Source organism: Nuphar pumila, chromosome 6, assembly GCF_984573655.1.
Source record: "Nuphar pumila chromosome 6, dmNupPumi1.hap1.1, whole genome shotgun sequence".
NCBI lineage: Eukaryota > Viridiplantae > Streptophyta > Magnoliopsida > Nymphaeales > Nymphaeaceae > Nuphar > Nuphar pumila.
In genome coordinates, this window is record NC_143254.1 from 118,936,442 (window position 1) to 118,959,374 (window position 22,933).

The 22,933-nt window shown below is 38.8% G+C and overlaps 1 protein-coding gene and 1 pseudogene across 3 annotated transcripts; both read right to left on the reverse strand.

Moving 5' to 3' along the window:
* Nucleotides 1-1,023: 1,023 nt before the first annotated feature.
* Nucleotides 1,024-2,825, reverse strand: LOC149835906 (GDP-mannose 4,6 dehydratase 2 pseudogene; annotated as a pseudogene). The gene has a single exon (XR_016432664.1). The product of XR_016432664.1 is annotated as a GDP-mannose 4,6 dehydratase 2 pseudogene (transcript).
* Nucleotides 2,826-6,087: 3,262 nt separating this feature from the next.
* On the reverse strand, nucleotides 6,088-20,640 carry LOC149835907 (small ribosomal subunit protein uS10y-like). 2 transcript variants are annotated; one of them, XM_090008842.1, is made up of 4 exons: nucleotides 20,568-20,640; nucleotides 19,007-19,139; nucleotides 18,802-18,915; nucleotides 6,088-6,377 (listed from the first exon to the last, which is right to left on the reverse strand). In XM_090008842.1, the coding sequence occupies exons 2-4, from the start codon at nucleotides 19,116-19,118 to the stop codon at nucleotides 6,235-6,237; spliced, it is 369 nt and encodes a 122-aa protein (XP_089864968.1). In that variant the 5' UTR covers nucleotides 19,119-19,139; nucleotides 20,568-20,640; the 3' UTR covers nucleotides 6,088-6,234. The 2 variants fall into 2 exon arrangements, with proteins under 2 accessions (XP_089864968.1, XP_089864969.1); XM_090008843.1 differs by lacking the exon at nucleotides 20,568-20,640 and adding an exon at nucleotides 19,264-19,285.
* Nucleotides 20,641-22,933: the final 2,293 nt, after the last annotated feature.

Here is a 22,933-nt window from a genome sequence, read left to right on the forward strand (position 1 = left end):
CAGATTGTCGGCAGCAATCAGTTGAAAATTACAAAATATGCAAATTCAAGTTGGCGATTGTAAATGTCAATCAACATAAGCAGCATTGATGGCTGTCACATGAACACGCCCAACGGACAGATACACCATGTGTATAATTTTTCCTTGAAAATAGTACATAAGGGGAAGCGAAATGTTCGGTATAATTGAATGTATGAAGATCGATTAGGCTGAGACAGTTGGTGGATTGTTGGCAAAAGCGTGAACCATGTACAGTCTGTTAACCAGTAAAACAAACGCATGAAAGTTACACAGGCCATTTACTGCTATCATCACGAGAGAGAGAGAGAGAGAGGAAAGGAATCATCCAACATGAGATGACAAAACCGAGCTTTCTAATAAAGATCCACCACAGACGTTGAGAAGTCATGTACAATATTAGTATTCTTCTTTGTGATGTTCTATGATATATGATTTTTTTAGGAAAAAATCATAATATAACAGAGAACATCACAAAGAAGCGGCTTCCTAAATAAAATTTTGAGATGAAGCACCTACAATGTGAAGTAAACCCAAGGCTAAGAAAATAGAAGCGACAAAAAGGGCACTTCACAATGACAGAGAACATGAGGAAAAAGGATTCCAAGAAAACTTGAAGATAAAAAAAGAAACAAAAGTAGCAGCAGAACAATATGCTAAAACTTCAATGGTATAATGAGAGAAAATTAAGTTAATACCAAGTCGTGAACATGTTACATGGAAACAGAAAAAGAGGAGATGATGAACAATCTAACTTTAGGAAAGCTCAAGTAGTATCTGTCTGATAGGAGTTAATTTTCAAGCTTTTTATAGAGATCTTCAGTCTGATAATAGTTCATTTTCAAGCTTTCTATTGAGAGATCTCCAAGTTGGGACTTGGAAGAGACCCAATTGCCTTAACATCATAAAATGAACAACCACAGATTTGATGAAGATATGATGAAGAATACTACTCACAGAACACCATTACCAAGCATGTACAGTGAAGTAGGTAAGCACAACCTAAACCAACAAAAAAATTCCAACTTTATTCAGAACTTATAACAGACTAAGTAACAAACAAAAGGATTCTGAACGACCCATGAACACACATCCCATCAAATACATTTCCTTCTTCACATTGATCCCTGAGACAGAATCCTTAATACAGTAAGTAAAAATTCTATAGCTTCACCAGAGAAGCAATCGATGACTAAATGAGAGTTCTACTAGACACAATCGATAATGACCAACATGCTCAAAAAAGCAAAACAAAATCCGGTTTAGATCAGAGCAGGAACACCAAATTCAAGGGAAAGGAATGAGATGAAATGAAGAGGAAATAATAAACCCCAAAATCAGATCTGATCAGCAACAGACCAGACCAACTCGAGATTCCCTCAGATCTAACAACTACCATCCTTTTCTTTCTTTTCTTACGGAATTACGGATCACCAACAAGAAGCAAAAACTCTAGCCTTAAATCAGAAGTAACAATTATACCGCCCAATTGCGAATCATCAACATAACGGAACTCCCCCAAATCGCATTCGAATGACAAAGATCGATCGCAGAGTACCCGCATTCGGAACGATCGGATCGGGGACGGAGCGATCACGGCTGTTGCTGCGCGTCCATGTATCCGGCGTCGACGAGCACCCTCTCCCGCTTGGCGAGCTCCCGATCTTCATCGACCATCTTCTTCACGAGTTCGACGAAGCCGATTTTCGGCTTCCACCCGAGAACCCGCCTGGCCTTGCTCGAATCCCCCTTGAGGTTGTCGACCTCCGCGGGGCGGAAGTAGCGCTGGTCTATCACCACGTGATCCCTCCAATTGAGGCCGACGTAGCCGAAGGCGGCCTCCAGGAACTCCTCGACGGTGTGTGACTCCTCCGTGGCGACGACGTAGTCGTCGGGGTGGTCCTGCTGGAGCATCAGCCACATGGCCTCGACGTAGTCGCCGGCGAAGCCCCAGTCGCGGGAGGCCTTGAGGTTGCCGAGGAAGACGCGCTTCTGGAGGCCCTCCTTGATCCGGCCGACGGCGCGGGTGATCTTCCGGGTGACGAAGTTCTCCCCGCGGCGGGGGCTCTCGTGGTTGAAGAGGATGCCGTTCACGGCGAAGAGGCCGTAGGCCTCGCGGTAATTGACGGTGTACCAATGGGCGGCGACCTTGGATGCGGCGTAGGGCGATCTCGGGTGGAAAGGGGTGGACTCGCTCTGCGGAGGAGGGGTGGAGCCGAACATCTCGGAGGAGCCGGCCTGGTAGTAGCGGACTGACCGTCCGGTGACGACAATGTGGGCGCGGACGGCCTCGAGGAGGCGGAGGGCTCCGGTGGCGACGACGTCGGCGGTGTAATCGGGGTTCTCGAAGGAGACGGCGACGTGGGACTGGGCAGCGAGGTTGTACACCTCGTCGGGGGAGATGGTGTCGACCCAGCGGCGGAGGGAGGAGGCGTCGGTAAGGTCGGCGTAGTGGAGGCGCATAAGGGCCTTGTCGGCGTTGTGGGGGTCGACGTAGATGTGGTTGAGGCGCTGCGTGTTGAAGTTGGAGCACCGGCGAATGAGGCCGTGCACCTCGTAGCCCTTCCCCAGCAGCAGCTCCGTCAGGTACGACCCGTCCTGCCCAGTGATCCCAGTGATCAGCGCCACCTTGAACTTTCTCCTCCCCTGCTGCTGCACCTCCGCCGGTGCTGCTGATACGGCCTCAGAAGACATCTCTCTCTCTTTCTCTAGCCTAAATGGGTGCCGAATGGGATCTGGAAAATGGAGTCTATACTATACCCTATTTATAATTGTGAGCCCTCTCTCTAGCCTGGTGTCCTAGGTGGGTACTGATGACATCTGGGAAACCGGGTTCAATATTTATAATGATTTTAGGCCTTTAAGATCTCTCCAACTCTCTGTTTTCTGTTGGCTTTGGAGGGTGGTTTTGACTTTAATTGGAGATGGATCCGGCCTCGATGGGTGCAAATGAGATTTGGGAAACGGGGTTCTATACCTCCATGTTACGAGTGCTTCCCTCTTAAGGATCACTTTCAAAAGTGAGCCATTGGCTGTTTTTTTTTTTTCCTTCTTTGATAATCAAGCCGAGTTTGGCAGGACTTTTTTGTTTTTGTTTTTAGGTAAAGTTCATTTCACCGTGTTGGGATAGGAAAGACTTTACAAACTAAAAATGATTATAAATTCATGAATATCTAATCAGACAGTGTGTTTATCATTCTTTGTCTACTAGAGAGCATGTTTTGGATCAAATTGCTTTGATGAAGAAAAATTAGATTTGCTTTCATTGTAAAGTTCTTGTGCAATATAAACCACTGATCTTTATATTCTTCTAAAAATCCTATGATAAGAAAATTTTCACCTAATAAGCGTTTCCATCTAAACATACTACAAACATTACATAAGCAGGTTTGATTTACAAAACATGTAATACAATTACAGAACATTAAAAATAATTTGGTCCAGGTGGAATCCATACTCAAAGTAGGGAGGACAGACCAATTACTCTCTCTCTCTCTCTCTCTCTCTCTCTCTTGAATCATTAGCCCCGACTCTGCATTTGTGCTATTGGTTCTTGGTCTGAATTTGAGATCTGGTACCGAGTCTGAGTCCTGGTCTATGTCACAGGGATTCTTCAACTTGCACTCGTGTCGTGTTTCTTTATATACTATTTTTAATAGAAAATTACACAAAAATGGATTATCTGCTGCCCTTTTTACTTGTGTCCTTGTCACATAGGTCTTGGTAAGTAGTGATCTGGCTCAGTAAGGACTAGATATGACCGCGGATTTTGATGGTAAGAACAAGACCTGCTAAACCCCCTGCTGTTTTTGGACAATTTCCATGTAAACTCCTTGGAAATTAACCAGATCTTAGGTTGGGTGTGGATGGATGTGGTTTATAAACTTTTGGACCACACCTGGTTCTATGTATTATTTGGATCTCGTGAGACTGACCCATTTATCTATTGGATCTACTTTAGCATTTATGGACCTTGATGCTGTTGGAATGGTGTCAGGTTTGATAAGGTAACGGCTGAGCTGTTGGCATCCCTATTCCCCATCATCATTGTTGGAGTCAGGACTCATTTGGGTCATTCTTCGGACCGAAATAGTTGGATGGGCTAGAAAAGATCGAGATGTTTCTGATAGGAGTAGAAGAAAGATATGGACCTGGAATGGATGTGGATGTGGATTGATCCAAAGAGACCGATTTCGCTCCTATTGCAGTTCGGAGTTTGGACTGGTTTGGAACAGATTGACCTTTAGGGTGGGACTCTGGTGTCTATAATATTCCATTTTCAATAGATTAATCTTACTTGATCCAGTAACCGCATGTCTACATCCACCCTCGAATCTCAAACCCGAACCAATCAAAGGTATCCTATAAGTAGGGCTCCTTCCTCACTCCATATGGAAATAAAACTGTCCCAATACTTTAGAACACATGTAAACATATTAATGCAAATCACACATTATACTTTACCAACTCCATACAATCACTGAAAAGTATATTGACCATCCTACGAAACTCGACAACCTCAGAATTCTTGTGGATCTCCAAGTGTTTTTTTAATGATTTTTATTATTTTTACAAGTTTTCCAATATTAAAAATATATTTTTAACTATGAATGCACCAAGGTTTTTCGAGAAAAATAAAAATTTGAATTTATCACAAAATTTTCACTTACTGAAAAACCCTGAGTATGAGATTTGTGATTGTTTTCTTAAAACATGTGATTACTTGATCCTGTTAAATGACCCCATGTTCCGGACCGGACTCCTTCCAGTCCTAGAATTCAAGCTTATATGGATCAGGTCTGAGAGGTCCGGTTTACTTTAAGCCAGTGAAAACATGAACATTGGTCAAGAAAGGAGGGAAGCGGTCATGAGCAGGGCTGGTGACCGGAAGGGTTCAGAAGATTCATCATTTCCTGATTTTATAACCAGAAATTTCCAGGTTTTCTTAGGTTTCTATTGCATGAAACTGGAAAACCAGGAGCGTCAGTGATATCCACGCACCCATACAGTTCATGTTACTAAGAACACGTGCCTGGGGCGGTCTCTCTCTCTCTCTCTCTCTCTCTCTCTCTCTCTATATATATATATATATATATATATATATATATATATATATATATATATATATATATAGTCACTAGAATATGAGAACTGAAATAATAAAACTAGAAATACAGAATTTCCAATGTTTTTTTTTGCAAATCCACCATGTAGATGTTCAGCATGGTAAATTTGCTAGGAATAAACTGTTGAATGATGCATTTTCAATGAAAGAATGTGATTTTTGGATGTTTGAATATTTATTAAGATTATGAGTCATTGACTTTAAAACCTTAAAAAATCTCGTGTATGCATCATAATAGGATGATTCAGTCCCTCTAAAACCAAGAATGTAGATCACATCCGTACTGTCAGATTTAAGAGAAAAGAACAAAAGATTCATAAAAATCATGGTTCATACTGTAGTTCTCATATTATAATATCTAAGCTCCAAAAGCAAGACACAAGCTGAGCGTCCATCACACCAGCGATGGATGCTCAGCAGGCATCCATTGCCATCTAGCCAGAAAGTGGGCAGGCAGCTCTCTCTCTCTCTCTCTCTCTCTCTCTCTCTATATATATATATATATATATATATATATAAAGGTTTGACTGTCAAAAAGTTCTTTTACTAATGATTGGAGGATTAAAACTGACATTTTAACAGAGTAGCCTGCATGTTCTATCTATTATTCCATGTTGCACGTCTACTGGCCTCTGTTATCATAAAAGATATAAGAGCTAGGGAGCCAACCAAGACCTGAATAAACGAAGCACAGCACCATCCACAGCCCAGTCTGCATATGCGATGGGTGTGCTGAATGGTACGCGAGAGAGAGAGAGCACAAAATATTTCAATAAAAGATATAAGAGCTAGGGAGCCAACCAAGACCTGAATAAATAAAGCACAGCACCATCCACAGCCCAGTCTGCATATGCGATGGGTGTGCTGAATGGTACGCAAGAGAGAGAGAGCACAAAATATTTCAATCTTTCTAAACCATCACGCAGCATCAACTAAAAAAGATGGGAGACAAATACGTTTAATTTGCTTTAAGTATATTTGAAAACAGATAACGTGATAAAGGAGTTTAAAATCCTCAAGAAGGAAGTTCTCCCTAACACTGGAAAAATACTCTAAAAAAAATGGGAGAAAACAAAGTCTGCCATTTCTCTTCAAGGATCGGCAATTGTCACCTCAACCTCTACGCCAGGCTCGATGGTGATGGATGTGATCTGTTTTACAACCTCGGACGAACTCACAAGATCAATAACCCTCTTGTGGACTCGCAGCTCAAACCGGTCCCAAGTGTTTGTCCCTGAGTTCAGGCAAACAGATATTTATGCACGTTAGCCTGTGCATGATTGCTAAATGTAACTAAATGTAGAACATGTAGCAATGATTATACAACTTGATAACTACACGAGAAAAATACCTCATAACATCAATGAAACAAAACTGAGCAAAAAAAAAAAGGAAATGGGAAGAAAATATGCCCACGACGGACCAGAGATGAATGGAAATCCGCAAACAGCATCAGAACATACAAGAAGCATTCCTCTATTGGGGGTTCAAAACTAGGTGTATGACAACGCCACATAATTAGCTTACTACCACACAAAAAACAACTTTGTAGGTTCTTTCTCCTTTTTTCTAATGGTCAAGCACAAAATTACAATACGTGATCAGGCTATGGCAAAGCAACTAACATATGCCAAAATTTGCAAACCGCATCCAGATTTTTACTGATATAAGAGGCACAGCTGCCAAACATTGGCTCAAACACAATTTGATTATGAAGTGAACATATAAGCCAATAACACTCGACAGGTTTTGCAGGATAAATGATTGTTGGCTCATCATACCACATTGTAGACCACAAGCTCACAGTTGAATAAGCCAGAAAACTACTAAAAAATAACATATTCAAAAAAGGATAAAAACAAATGCAGAAAATGAGACATTAAAATCTAGAAAAGCAGCTAACACATGCCAAAAATTATATAATAATACACATGATAATACCATTACCAGCGAGCTAATGCTAAGAAAAAGGCCTAAACATGAATTGGATGGTAAGGTGCAGCAAGGCTGCTACAGTTTGTAGTTCATGATCTAGGCTTGTGCAGTTGTACAGGCGAGTACCTAGAACAGGCCCGTTTGCGCCTCTACATAAAGGAAGAGAGCCTACAGAGCAAGAAAAAGAAGAAAACTAGTAGATTAGATTTATTTCCATTTGCTTCACAGCAGAAATCTTTGATTTTGGGTTCAGTCAGGGGTGCAAAATCGGTGGATCCCCCACAGGAGTGAGTTAGGGACATATAAAACACTACCATCTGATCCATGGAGGGAGTTCAAGTACTTAAACATCAGTATTTCCTGACTTGACAAATAACGCAAAACAGAAATTTGACTTCCTCTAGGCCAGCAAAGCAACTTCCCCAAGGTACACATCAGGAGAAGACCAACTTTTTCCACCCAGTTTGAGGTTGAAATCAACGGATTCACAATCACACCCTCAAAAGGTCTAATGTTATGTCATGGAGGATGGAAACTAAAGATTTCAACTTTTGTACACAAATAGTGCTCAAAGTAGAAGCAGGGTTGCATAACTCATTTCAGAAGCTGTAAATATAGTGGATCATCAAAAGATAAAAGAGATCAACAAACAAAAAAACCCAGCAAACCAATATGCTGGAATATGTTAAAAAGTATTCTCCACTGTTCCATCCAGGCATTTGATCACTTATTGGCATACAAGATCTAGTCTGGGAGCCAAATCATGCTATACTCCAGAGGACACACTGAGTCGTGAGGACAAAACCCAGTCACTCTATTGAGGGTGTAGCCAACCAAGAACAAGAACAAGCTTGCAGAGAAGTTCCATGAAGCCGAATTTTTCTCCAATGACCGCAAGGTTAGTAGGCGGGATCCACTTCTGAGGAAGCTGATCTTAAAGTGTGAATTTCAAATTTACCAAAGTCCCTCTGGTCAATATGCTTTAACAATATCATAATTCTAAAACACATAACACATATTGAGACAGTATTCATTTGCTAAAATATCCTACAACATTAATGAAACATCTTAATACATAAGAGTTATGACTATAAAAAATATCACTCCCTCAACTTCTTAATCAATCAACACGACTTATGACTGGATCTGACATGGTCCAGTATGGAAGTTTCCATGTTGAGTGGAACTTCAATGATGGGGACAGCCTCCAAGGTTGAGAAGACGGGATCATGGTTGCTAAGTTACATTAGATTTTCTTTGTAATCAGTTGAACTATAGAAATCCTCTCTTCTATGTGCTCAGGAAGATGGTTTTATATGCAAGACAAGCTTAATTTTGTTAATAACATATTGAGACAATATGTTAGGCTGATAGAATTTCAGATATTCAAGACAAGCTTAAATTCTTTTATATGGTAGTCATGTTGAAATGCACCATCTCATAATATTAAGCTATTAACACAACTATATAGAGTACTACGCTTCATATGTTAGGTTGTTAAAGTTTTATATGTTAGGCTGATACAATTTAGCAACATTCTCTTTCATGGATCATATTTTTAAAATTTTTGACAGCCCTACCAAAGCATACATACTCATTAGTATACAACTCAATAATAAATTATTCATAACTCTAGGTGTACTAAAAATACTTTAATTAATATTTAACATATTACATTAATATACTACAAAATGACTTATTTAACATTTTTTGTCACTTGCTATTAGTTTTCTTTTGATATATCTGGTTATTAGTTTTCGCATGATGTATGTACTTCAAACAATAATTTATAATTTCTCATTAGCACAACTTAGTAATAATTTGTTAATAAATCTTAGTAAACTAAAAATGCACTTTATTTAATATTTAAAATTTACATTAATATACTACAAATGCCTTAGTATTTTTTCTTGCATAAAATATCTACTCAAATTAGTCAAATCATATAATGTCCATACATATGAGATTTCACATTTTTTTATTAATTTTTACATCTTTGTTGTCTACCAATACGAGATGTAACATTTTCAATAAATTTTACTTTTTTATAGTTTAGCAGTACATCAAATTACTGATGTGTAATTCACTTCCATAGTTTATAACTTATATTAGTACATTATAAATTTAAATGCTTTCAAGTTTTAAAACTTTTAAAGTCGTCCTCATTGTCAATTTATAAATAAAATTGGCTACTGGGCCATTACTCATAGAGTCAATGTATAAACATGTATTTTCAATTCATATCACAAAAACATGTTGTGTCTTTATGGTAAATAATTTGGCTTTCATCCTTATCTCAGTTCAATTTTAACCCCACACTATTTTTTGTGTTCAAAAGTTTAGTCTTGCAATTTTTGCAATGTATAAATTCATTACAACAACAACAACAACTATGCCTTCATCCCAAAACAATTGGGGTCGGCGATATGAACCAACAAAGATCTCATTGTGTAGCTAGCAAGTTCTTGATTATTGCCTTCATAACTCCATTTCATTTCCTAATGCATTTTATATTCTTTAATTTTTCAATCAGCAGCAATCTCTTAATAGGAAATGTTGGCCAACGCTCTAAGGACCTTCAACTGGGATTATTGATGTCTCAACTCCTCCATGGTCCAATGAGGACATACTGGTCTTTACCTACATCCTTGGCCATTCCATAATATGTTTCCCTACAAAACAGTGTTTTCTCATGATACGTAAAAGCCACCCACTTTCCTTGCTTGTCCACCTTCCACCAATTTGTGACCTTTGGAAATTAGGGATCATCATCCACCAGCATTCAAATTTGATTTTCCCTTAAAGATGCCTCAAACACTACTTTCCTGCCTAATTGAACTGTGATTTGAATGATCCTCAATTCAATTTGCATTGCTAGATCATGAAATCATTCAATAACGATCAAACTTATTGTGGTATAGAGGATTCTTACTATTAGACTAAGAGAACCACCCTTATCCCAACGGTACAACTAACAAGTTGCATCAATCCATGAACTTTCCACACCTCTACTTGTTTGTCCCTCTTTAAAGAATTCTACTCATGTCTTCTAGTTTAATCTAGTTTAAGAGTGACACTGGAGACCTCATTGTTTCTTTTGTCTTGTAAGAAATAAGGCCCCCAATTTATGAATTTCAAATCTTGAGCCAGTCAGGTTCAGCATTACAACAGTTTTTTTTCAGAAGAAATAAAATTTGTATTGATTAAGCAAAATGGGTGGAAGTCACCACCAATTGCAACAAAATGTAAGTATAAAAATAAGTGTAGACAAAAATTTCAAGGACCCAATCCTCAAATGGCCATCCAAGCCAAGTCACAGTTTGACCATTTCTTGGATGCACAAGCTAGGAAATCTTTTTGTATATTAGAAATGATATGAACAGGTTTAAAAGACTTCCCTCTAAAAGGTCTCTTGTTCCTCTCTAGGAATGTAAACCACCAAGCGGAGAAGATCCACCATATCTAAATATGATGCAATTTCCTTTTTTTTTTAACAAAAACATTCAGGACCCAACAAAAGTGAGCAAATACACATGATAGGAATCATCACGGCAGAGATGTCAGACAATGATATTTTGAAAATTTCTTGAATGTTTGAAAAGAACCATAATAGATGCTCCATGTGGCAAAGATAGCAAAATCTAGCTAAGTGGAAACTTCTTTTCGTCGGATTATTGTGTATATTGATCTTGTCCATCAACACCATTCATGCAAACATTGTCGCCCTTGGAGAAGGACCAAAGCTCAAAAAATGTTCTCATTGGAAAATGTTTGGCCCTAGTTTGTAGTTTGTACTAATATGCAATGAAAGGATGCCACTAAAGATCAAAAATTCTTGTCCTCCAAGCAACCTAGTCAGTTCTATCATACATCTACATGCTTCCAAGCTTCTTATCATCTTTAGCCAATTCTTGAACTCGTGATCCTTGAACAGCATCTGAAATTGGATATTCCACCCATCATATGATAGCCGATAGGGTGTTAATAGGTAGGATTTGTGCTATATCCAATCTGTATCGAGTCCATAGGGTTAGGATATGGACTCAAGGTAATATATGATCGCAAATCGTGTTGGATTCATTAAGATTCAATTATAATTGAATCCAGATCTAGCAATCTAGAAATATAATTAGTCAGATCCTCATACCTACAGATAAATGGGTCTGATTTGCAATTAAAAGACTCAGCTGAATCTTAACCCAAGTTTGGCATCTAACAAAGATCCATTAAGGTCTTTGTCATTGTTTCTTTTATTTTTAAAAAGCAATGCATATGTTCTGGACCGCCCGTGACAGCATATATGTGTGGCAGTTTGAACCATTGTCAACTGCATGCATGCTTAGTTGTTTATAAAAAAAGAATGGCTAATTACATGTCTTGAAAATTGAAACATTTTAAGAAATTTATAAATTTAATTCAATATTTGTCTTTGAAAGACGTGATAACCTTGAAAACAGAAACTTGAAAAACTATCTGCTGAACATCTTGAGCATTGAGATTAACATGCCATAGTATCGAAGTAAATAATACCTTATTTTAAAAAATGTGATAGACTAGAAACTAGAAATTTGGAATATGTCAAGCTCTAGGCACTAAACATTTCAAATTTTTAAAATTTTATATTTTATAATAGTATGAACCCATTTATCTTTTTGTCAGATATTATGCTTAATGATGATACATGTTTAATGTATAGGTTAATAATTAATAAATTTTATATATTAGCATTTGATGAATTTATACATTGCAAAAATTACAAGATTAATCATTTGAACACAAAAATAGCAAGGGGTTGGAAGTAAAATGAGCCAAGCTGAACAGAAGCTCATATTAGTTACCATCTTAGTTGTCAAAGGCAGTAGACGGTGGGGCAGACTAGTCAGTACCCCAATTAAAAAAATAATAAAAAAACATAAAATAGGTAAATAACTGCTAAAATTAATTACAAACATGTATACAACATAAAATCAATCAACAATAAGCAATAGACAAAACACATGTCGCTGAAACACTGTAAAGCAATTATATTAAATAACCTGCTCAAAAAATTTAAGAATAAATGAACAATTGAATAAACAAACCATACAACTAACAACGTGAGTAAACAATATACAAAAAATAAATCATGTATACAAAAAAATTAACATCAATAGACATAAAATAAACAATAGACACATAAGAAGAAAAAATGAACAATTGAATAAACCATGCAACATAGAACTGACAAAGTAAATAAAAGGCAACTACATAATTTAAACATAATTAAAGCCTTGATAATATTAAATTCACATCCAAGTCATTGAAATGTCATAAGTCATAACTGAACTATTGATAGTTCATGATAACTAAGAAACAGTCAAACAGATTATATATGAATTATACACACACAGATATATATATATATATATATATATATATGAAACACACAAACACATAATATATATATATAATATAATATAACTGAAACACAAGATTATCAGTTATATATAGAGAGAGAATATATAACGGAAACACAAGATTATCAGTTATATATATAACTGAAAAACATAAACTATAGAACAAAGGAAAAAGGAAGAAAAAACAGGAAGAAGAAGAAAAAAACAGAAAAAGGACGGAAAAACAGGAAGAAGAAGAAAAAAAAGAAAAGAGAAGAAAGAAAAAATAGGGGGAAGAGAAGAAGAAAACTGAGAGAGGGATGGAGACAACAAATAGAGAGAGAGTGTGAGAAACCGAGAGAGCATAGTTGGCAAATCCGTGACTCAGGCTCGGATCGCCAGACCCTTGACTCGTGGGTCAGCAGGTCGACTCGGTAACTCAGACGGGTTAGGACCAATTTTTTTTGGTAATTTTTTAAATAATACTTAAAATATTGTCGCAAGCCTTGCATAGAGAGAGCAGCGGATCACCTCTCAGAGGGCTCGATGCTCGCTTCTCAGAGAGAGCATCGGCTTGCCTCGGAGAGAGAGAGAGAGAGAGAGAGAGAGAGAGCCTAATTGTCAGCGGTGCAGGAGATCGTCGATGGTCACCAGCAGTGGTGATGGCCACCGAAAATGGAGGGGGCCCAGGTTTCAAAAATGGGGGAAGGAGGGGAACCCCTTTTTATACCTCCCCTTTGGCACAGTTAACCGTGGTCAACCAAGTCAAAAAGAAAATAAACAAAAATAGGCTTAAAGCCTAGGCGGTCTTAGCCTAGGTGGTAAAAAAGGGCCCCACCACCGAAACCCAAAAGCCCAAGCAGTAGGGCTGCGCCTAAGCACTGCCCTGGACAACCAAGGTTACCATCAGGACACAACATGTTTTTGTAATATGTTTGGGTCTATTTTGTAATAAAGAACGGTCCATGATCACGAGGGCATTTTGAGAATTAAGTCATGTAGTAGGGGTTATTTGAGTCTTTGTGTCTTTGGAAGGTCTATAACAGTGTTATTAAAAGCGCGCCTCAAGGCGCAAAAAGCATGCCTCGCCTCAAGGCGAGGGGCTCTGTGCCTTGAGGCGCAGGCATAAGGCGCAAAAGCCCTGAGGCGCATGCCTCATCCGCCTTGAGGCGTACGCCTCAGGGTGAGGCGCTCAAGGTGAAGCGTACATGCAAAGTTTGTTTTTTTTCTTCTGGCTAATTCTTTGTTAGGTATCTCTACACACCAAAATGTGTTTTTTCATTAGTCTAGTGACTCCAGTTGGTAGAAGCCTTAAGTACTTTAAGTGAAGGGATGTGGTCCTTATCAACTCAGATCCCCTGCATGGACCATTGTTGATGACAGCAACAAGCAACCTGCTTACTATTCAGAAAATGGAAAGAATAAAAAAAGTAATCATGATCATCCCTCTGCAAGCACTTCAATTGGGACTTGCAAATCTATCATCATCTAAACATATTAACTCTTGATCTGCATCCTTAAAAAGGCCTAAGAGAGCTAGAAACAACCAAATCTGATACTATTTGAAAATGCACTAACAACTATGTCACAGGGATTCGGCTAGCAGGGTGCCGCACCCGCATCGACGCGGGTGCGGGTGCGGGTGCAGTCAACCCGCTCCTGAGTGCGTTGACCGCACCTAGGGTCATTTTGGTCCATTTTTGTTTGGATTTTTAAAAAAAATAAAAATTGCCCTACGAAATGGGCTGCAGAATTAAAAAAAAAACTGCTGACAGCTGCTTGCTGCTTCTGCTCTTGTTTTATAAAGGGGCACTCGTGTCCACAACATCTGACGAGCTTTGTTGGCATCCCATGCTATTCCTGCCTCCAAACAATTAATTCACAGCGTTGATAAACATATTGTTAACTTGGAAATGATGATCCATCTTCCTCAAAAATTAAAACCAAAATTCAAGAGCCTTTTGAAGTCTTTATGCTTCAACCAAACAGATCCTTTTTCGTCAAGGATTTTCTATCTCCATAATAAATGATAATGATGGTGGTAGAGCCTTGGTGGCTATTAGTATTCACTTTTCTCCTGACGAGATGGGTGCTCTAGCCGTAGCCTTGTGTAGACCTCTCTTTTCCACATGTCAAATCCAATAAATTTCTTTTAGCTGTCATCTGTGTGCAACTGTATATAAAATGAAATTTGAAGAACCCTAGGCAGTGGCGTGGCAGTGGCGCCGTAGGCCTCGTGAAGACTCTCTCTCCAACAAACCACGTCAAACCTTTCGCTTATATTTTTTTTCGTGAAGACCAGGGAGTTTCAGACATGATTGAATCATGACAGTCAGCAGAACGCAACAGGTTGGGTCGATCAGATTGCCAATTGTTTCAGTTCATCAATTTTGTCCCGTTGAGCTAAAGTACACAACAAGCAGAACGTGGGTAACAAGTCTTCAAACAAACACACCAGCAAAAAAAACTGAACCTCGACCCATGCCGGGGGAACCCCTGACACCCTTTATATATATATATATATATATATATATATATATATATATATATATATATATATATATATATATATATATATATATATATATATACATTTTTGCCCCTGCCGCACCCCCGCACCCGGGTTTTTTGGAAGTGCCGAATCCCCGCACCCGGGTTTTTTGAAAGTGCCGAATCCCCGCACCCGCACCCATGTGACATAGACTAACAATATAAACATTAATACAAATAAAATAAAATATTATTTACTTCTACTATACTGGATTTTTGCATGTACCCTCTTATTAATCTTGTCTAGGGGTGTCAACGGGTCGGGTAGGTTCGGACCCAGGATGAACCAGACTTGAACCAAATTTTCGGGTATGGCATCGGGTCCGGACCCAGGTCTAATCGGTCCACTTTAAGAAAAACCATACCCAGGCCCGATAAGAACTACATGAACCAAACCAGGTAAATGTTAGGAAAACTGCGAGCAAGAAACAACCGAGACCCCCCATAGAAAAAAAATTTGTTTTGGGGGGCGCTGCCCCCCAGAGACCCCCCACCAGGGGCGGGCCCCCGCCCGCTGACCGCGCAGCGGGGAGCCCCCAGACCCCCCTTCCTGTAAGCGCAAAAACTCTGAATCAGGCTCCACAACTCATCAGTAAAATCATATTTTCTATCATTTTTACATTGAAAAATTATGGGTCTTAATTAGAACTCAGGTCGGGTCGGGTCTGGGTCGGGTATAAAATTTCACAAACTATACCTAGGTTCATGTATTAATCGGACCTTCGGGTCCGTACCCGAGTCTTAATTGGGTCTTCTTATTTATCACCATACCCAGACCCTATAGGGTTTGGTTTGAGATTGGGTATCCAGATCCAGGCAAAGAAATCAAACCCAATTGGGTCAATTTACCAATAGTGGTAGGTTATTGATTGAAAATAATTTTGGTTTCTAATGTTTGAAAAACAACATAAATAAGATATCAATGTGAGAGAATTTTGGTTTCTTAGATACTTATGTAGATCAAGTTGTTGCATTAATGTTACTTTTACATGTTAATCTCATATTTTTTTCAGTATTTATTTGAGATTTTTTATTTCTTGTTGGTTGTTGCTTCATTAATAAAGTATTTTTTATTTATTTATGATTTTAGATATTTTTATAGTTTTTTTTAAGTTTTAAAAAAAAAATTTGAGGCTTACACTTTACGCCTTGCCTCAGATTTTGGTGGAGCGCCTCGCTACGCCTCAACGCTTTTCACAACACTGGTCCATCCTCCATAGTGTAACCATCTTCCCTTCTTAGCCAACCCCTCTTTCCTAGTCGCCATATTCCCCAATTCCCTACTATCCTCCATTAATCTTCTTGATATCTAGCTGCAGGTATCAATTAAATGTGACTTGAGTTAGATCTAACAGGTCAATGTTTGTGATCCTCCTGAGTAATGAACTCCTTAATAAAAAAAGTGTAACATTTTAATGTATTTCACTTTATTATTATTTTATTTTTTGCATATTTGTCTCTTTAAATGTGATTTATGGCTATTAGAAGTTGGTGATTGGATCATATTATTCAAACCTGTAATGCAAGATTTTACAAGGGTTAAAAAATCAATGGTATATAATGTACCAATTTTTTAACCTTCAAAAAATTGTATTTTTGTGTCGAAAAAATATGACCCAAGAGTCAATTCTGACTATTTTGACCATGCTGAACACATCTACGGGTCAGATTTGGTTGAAACAACCTCCCACTATGAGTTCCAACTAAGGGATACATTACCCAGAAAGAACCCAAATCCCAAATACTTTCCCTAATGTAACATGGGTTAATAGAGTAGTGGACAATAACGAAGGCAGGTCTTTGTTTAATTGTTTGTACGGTCAGGTCATACCAAGGTTGTATGTATTGTATCGTAACCTATATCGGTCGGGCCCATAGTTACACCGTATTGTGTCGTAGATTTTTAATAAAAAAAACAAAAACAAAAACAAAAAAAACAGCAAAAAATCTTAAAAAACATATCACATGAAACAATGATGAATTGCACAAAATACAACCATAAAATCAAATATAAAGCATTTATGTCTCTATGAGCCGCATAAGACATCATCAAACGTCAACTAATATAGAATCATAGATAATATTGCATGCATATCTCACAAGAACAATGCAAAATATTAAATATCTTGCAATTAAGAAAATGGCACAAGACTCGTACTTTCATATTACATAAACAAAAATAAAATAACGAAGTTTATGAACAATTAAGTGTTAAATAACCAAGTTTTTTAAAACATATTACATGATAAAACCTCCATAATCATAATCATCTTCTTCATCATCATTTTCTTGATGTGCAAGCCGCAACATTGAGATGTGTCCCAGCTAAATGATGCTTCAACCGAGAGATATCACCCGAGATAACAGTATGACAATAGTTGCACTCGATTTTCAACCAGTTTTCACTCATTATTCAAGTGCTCTATTGTCATGTTGAATTATTTGATGCCATCTTCCCCAAAAAACTCTCAATAAAAAGGAAAGAATAGGGTTTTTTTTACCTTAACTGACTTTTTTGTGTGAAAAAATGGTGAAAATGCACTCTTGATGAAATCACAAAAGTCTTCTCCCTTGCGCACGGATCGGCCCCTAAATCGCTCTCACAAGTCTTAGGGTGTGTGAATACCTCTCTAATGGCCTCTACACAAATGAGAGAGTAAGCCCTCAAGAGGTCTTTAAAACCCAAAAATGAAAAAATGACTTTTCAGCCCTTTTTAAGAGCGTCGAGGCAGTATCATACGATACATGTATGTATGATACAAGCCCGTATCGTACGATACATACGATGCAGGTACGATATGCACTAGTATCGCGATACGAGTCTTTATCGTATCAGTTTCCTTCATAGTTATGATACGTATCATATGATACAATACAATACGAACAACCTTGGTATATATATATATATATATATATATATATATATATATATATATATATATATATATATATATATATATATATATATATATGTATGTGTGTGTGTGTGTGTGTGTGTGCTAGTTACAACTATATGAGGAAGGTGTAGAGCCTCACTAGAAAGGAGAAATCTGCACTAGTAAAAACAAGCACTTCTATCCATTTTGTTATTGCAAGAATGCATCATACAACCTCTCTTTGCTCACTAGCAGTCTAGCACAAAATTCGTCTGATCCATCTGGGTAATTTTTGAACTCAAGTTAGACCCTACAGACTTCAAAGGAACTCACCTACTGGGTTAGTAACTAGTTTCACAGCCTAGGTTGACAAGAAATTTTTAATAGAAGAAAGCGACCAAAATTGTGCCGAGTTGAAATTATCAGAAAATCAACAATCCAACAAAGTAGGGGAAATGAATCAACTAGGGCCACTCTTGAGTTCAAGAAATTGACTGAAGTCTAACAAAGATAGGCCCAACTTGGATCCTACTTGGACCTTACTTCCAATATGAAAAGTTGTGCAGACCAAACAATTTTGGCTAAGATAGAATCATACCCAGATTTTATCCAGCCAAATCTTTACCGCCATGCACCATAGTTTCAGACAATACCTACAACCATCTGACCCATACAGGCACAAACCTGATTAACTTGAACTTAGTTCATTATCTAACTCTGAAAAAGTTAAGTTAATTGGTTCTTAGCAGACATAAGTACATGACTTAGGCCAAAACTAGCAGTTGTACACCTTTCACCTTGACTCGTAGCTTAGCAACCACATCATAATTACATTTTATAAGCTATAGCAACTAAATGGTGTATATCATATCAATGATAACTCATAAATTAGGAACATATTCAGATAAGGTGGATAGATTACCTTCTCCACATGGCGACTTTCTTGTAGTAATGTGCAGAACTTTTGTAGGCATCCTCACAGGACCTTTCACTTTCAGTCTTTTGTCCTTTGCACCGCGGACAAGATCAGCACAAACTGCAAATAAATGACCCGTTTGAAGAATTTGAACACCATCAAATTGAAATGTTAGAAGAAAATAAATATATAGCAACAAAAAATGTTATACCCTTCTCTAGATTCTTTACGCTCTTGGATGAGAGAGTGATACGAATACGATGGGCCTGCTCTTGTGGCTCTTCAAAACCAGGCTTCATAGGTTTCATCATTCCCAATGCCATCTCTTTGTTTTCTTCTTGTTACTGCAATAAGCAATGAAGAGTGCATAAGACTCAAATAGAAGAAAACATCCAACAAACTGGTACAGCACATGCTGTCCAGGTTAGAGACTCCGAAATACAAAAATGATTAAATGAATACATAAACCTTAGGCCCCGGTACACCTAATCCACGTCTGCTACTGGATCAAAACATAAAAACATAACAAATGCTCAGACAACACACCTTGAACATGACCTCAGCACATAATTCAATTAATTAACTTCAATTACCATTGCAATGCAATGATGAAATGACACAGAAGAAAAATCTGCAAAAAGCATTTATGCAACACATTATAAATGGTTCACACCAAAACCATCCAATCCAGATCCTTTGCATCAAAAGGTACGGTTAAATACGCCTAGTAGAGAATGGTGAAAGCTTCAGGAATCTGAACTAACTTATTGATCCCACAACAGGTGGGTTTCAGGGACCAATGCAGCCTAAAACAGGTTAAGATAGAACCATAAAGAAACCTTCTACTTGTAGTTCCCAGCATTACCATTAGCAGAAGCCTCCGGCAAGATGACACCATAGTAGTTACACTTTTGGGTTAGTGCTACAACCACCCAACGAATAGTTTTCAGGTGAACTTTTCTTTGACTAGACAAAGAGGGCATGAAACTAAGATTATAGACTACATGTCCGAAAGTTCCAACCCACTGGTTTCATATCATGGTGATGGCAGAAACACCACCATAAATAACGAAGTAAATTCAATGAACTGAAAAGGCTTGGCCAAACTGAAGTATTATTCAATGTAGTTGAAATAACCAAATGAGGGGTCGTCCAGTCAATCAATGGAAACTACATAGCATTCATAACCGTCTCAATGGAACTCTTTCCTCCATTTTTGTTGTCAAAATATGCAGGAGCTAAGACCATTTCAATGCTCCTTTTCACCATGGCGCAGCTAAATCCCCAATATCATCGATACAAAGATGATAAATGGAGCAACAAAAAATACCCGAAGAAAGAGAAAGATGAATTGATATGCAATTGATAAAGAAAAGACAAATAATGAAAATTTATGCGTTCCTCATGGTAATCATCAGATTAATGAAACCCTCTCTCGGAAACAAAGAACTCCATTTCCGAAATCCAGAAAACCGGTAAGCGTTCATTGATTGATTAAAAAACACCAAAAAAAAAAGACCAATTGATATGCAACGATCAATTGATCAAAAAACCCTAAAATAGTGAAAATTTATGTCGTTCTCATAGTAATCATCAGATTAATGAAACAAAGAACCACATTTCCAAAAAAAAAGAATCGATTCCTGATGAATCTTTCATAAGGAAGATCCAGAACGATGCAAGATCGTCGGATAATACGAGGATCCAACCGAATTTAGGACTTTAAATTTGCTCATAAATGGAAGAAATAAACAAAAGGTGAAGGAAGCAACCTTGACGCTTCTTCTTCTTCTTTTCTCTCTCTCTCTTCCGGTGCAGTAGAAACCCTAAACCCTAAAGCCAAACGGCAACAAAAGGAGAGAGAAGAAATCGAGTTTTCAGTAATTTACATATGGCCGCCTAAGTTGTTCCAATTTAATCTTTAACCGGCCAGTCTATCGAGAATATCATACGACCACTCATATTTTTAAAAATTGCTCAAAATAGGTGACTCAGACCTCAGTTGGTGTTCGTACTTCATCCACTTCACAAACTTGAAAACTTTACAACCTTGTTAAAACTAACATCGCTCATGATATCGCAATTTTATCAGGTAATTTTCAAAGGCCAATATAACGTTGGGAACTTGTGATTTGTGTTATATAGAGAAACCAGAATATGTAAACCAGTGATTATGTAAACTGGTTGAACCAACAGGAGCCGTTATATCAGACGGTTCCTATGCAATCCTAGTTTTCCTTCCCTTCTCTCCCCTCTCACCACCTACCTCCCTTCTTTTTTCTTTTCATCTCCACCACTGCCCCTTTCCCGGCCTCTCATACCACCATCCCCAGCCTCCCCACCACCATCACCGGCCTCCACCATTGGCGGACAACCTCCCCACCTCCCTCTAATTTTTGTGCTTCACCCAGTCCCAATGCCCCTTCTTGGCCTCCACCACCACCAGACGAACTCCCCACCACCATCCTCGGCCTCCATCACCGCCGGACAGATTCCCACTCCTTCTCGTTTTTGTGCTTCACTCAGTCCCAACGCCCCTCCTCCCTCTCATTTTTGTACTTCACCCAGCCTCCTCCGCCCCGCCATACGGCCTTTGCCTCGCTACCCTGGTGGCCCACTGGTGTGTGTGAGAGAGAGAAGATGGGTGGGTTAGGGATTGCACAAGAATCAGTTGATCTCTAAATCAGATGGTAGTTGCTTAATGGTTTGTGAGCCTACACAAAATGCATATTTTCTGATTGTTGGATCTCATTTAGATCCAACCGCCAGCAATAAGGGTATTTAAATACCTTTTTTAACAAAAAAAAAACACTGGAAACCCTCACCCTTCTCTTTCTCTTTTCCCTCTCCCTCTCCCTGCATCGGACTGTCGTTGAGCTCACTCCCCACCTCCATTGAGATGCAGGCGTCGAGCACCATCGACAGCGTGTATATCAGGCTCTCTCCCTTTCCCTGTGCCAGACTATCGCCGAGATCGTTTTACACCTGTGTCGAGACGTAGGCGCCAAGTGCCATCAGCAGCATGTACATCATGCTCGTCGTCTCCTTCCTTTTAATCGGTGTACCCCTTCTCTCTCCCTCTGCAACCCTATCTCCCCCTCCTCTCTCGAGTATTAGGAGAGGCAAGCTGAGCCCTTTCTTTCTCAATCGCTCTATACCCTTTGCGATGCCTAAAACCCTCAGAGTAGGGTTTTGGTAGGTACAAAGGCCAGCCCTTTCCTGGGGAAACCTGCTGATGGGTACGCTTTCTCCTTCGTGTTCCCCATTTCTTAAACCTTAAACCCTACTCTTTGTGTGTGTGATGGAGTTTATGACCGAGTGGTTTTCGACGAGATCTCGTTCTTTTTTAGGGTTCCTGTTTTCTTGTTAGTTTCAGTAGGTTGATTTTGAAGGATTCTCGGAGGCTTTTATTAAGAACAAGGCTTGAAACTTTGGTGTATAGGAAATCTTCTTGGTAATGGGAGCATACTGTTGTATCATTTTTAGGATCACACAGTTTCACAATCGTCATCATGATATAAAACACGAAATAAATAAAGAAATTCAGCAGTGTAAATAACATGATTAACAGACGATCGAAACAGCAACAGGGAGCAAGCATGGCATTTTCCGCATCAGCTCAAAATTCAGACGATAGCATCAGAGCAAACAGAAGCATAAAACATAAAGAAAACAACATGCACATGTTTAGATTATGCAACAGGCTAAAGCGTACGAAAGTACTCCCCTTAGAGAAGATTCGCCCCCACATATTGTGCAAATCAGGGTCCGACGCCCTTCCCCCATGATACAATAGCCACGACGAACCGAACAGTGCACTCCGGCGGGTCGTCCTTCGAAAACAGCCTCTTCGAACCAAAGTTGCAGAACAACCCCTTTCGGGATAACTAAGAAAAAAGAGAGAGAGAGTAACAGAGAGATGGGAAATCGCAGAGCTTCGGCCAGAAATCGCCTGTCTCAACCTATCCGTAACCCCAGCCCTCACCACGCTTTTATAACCCACGAACGGTTATGAAACGTGGAAGACCGTTACAGATTCTGAGGAGACGTGATCCGTTAACGGTCTTCGAAAGATCGAGACCCGTTACGGAATCCGAAGCGTCATAACGGGCCCGTTACCGAATCCAAAGAAACTTTG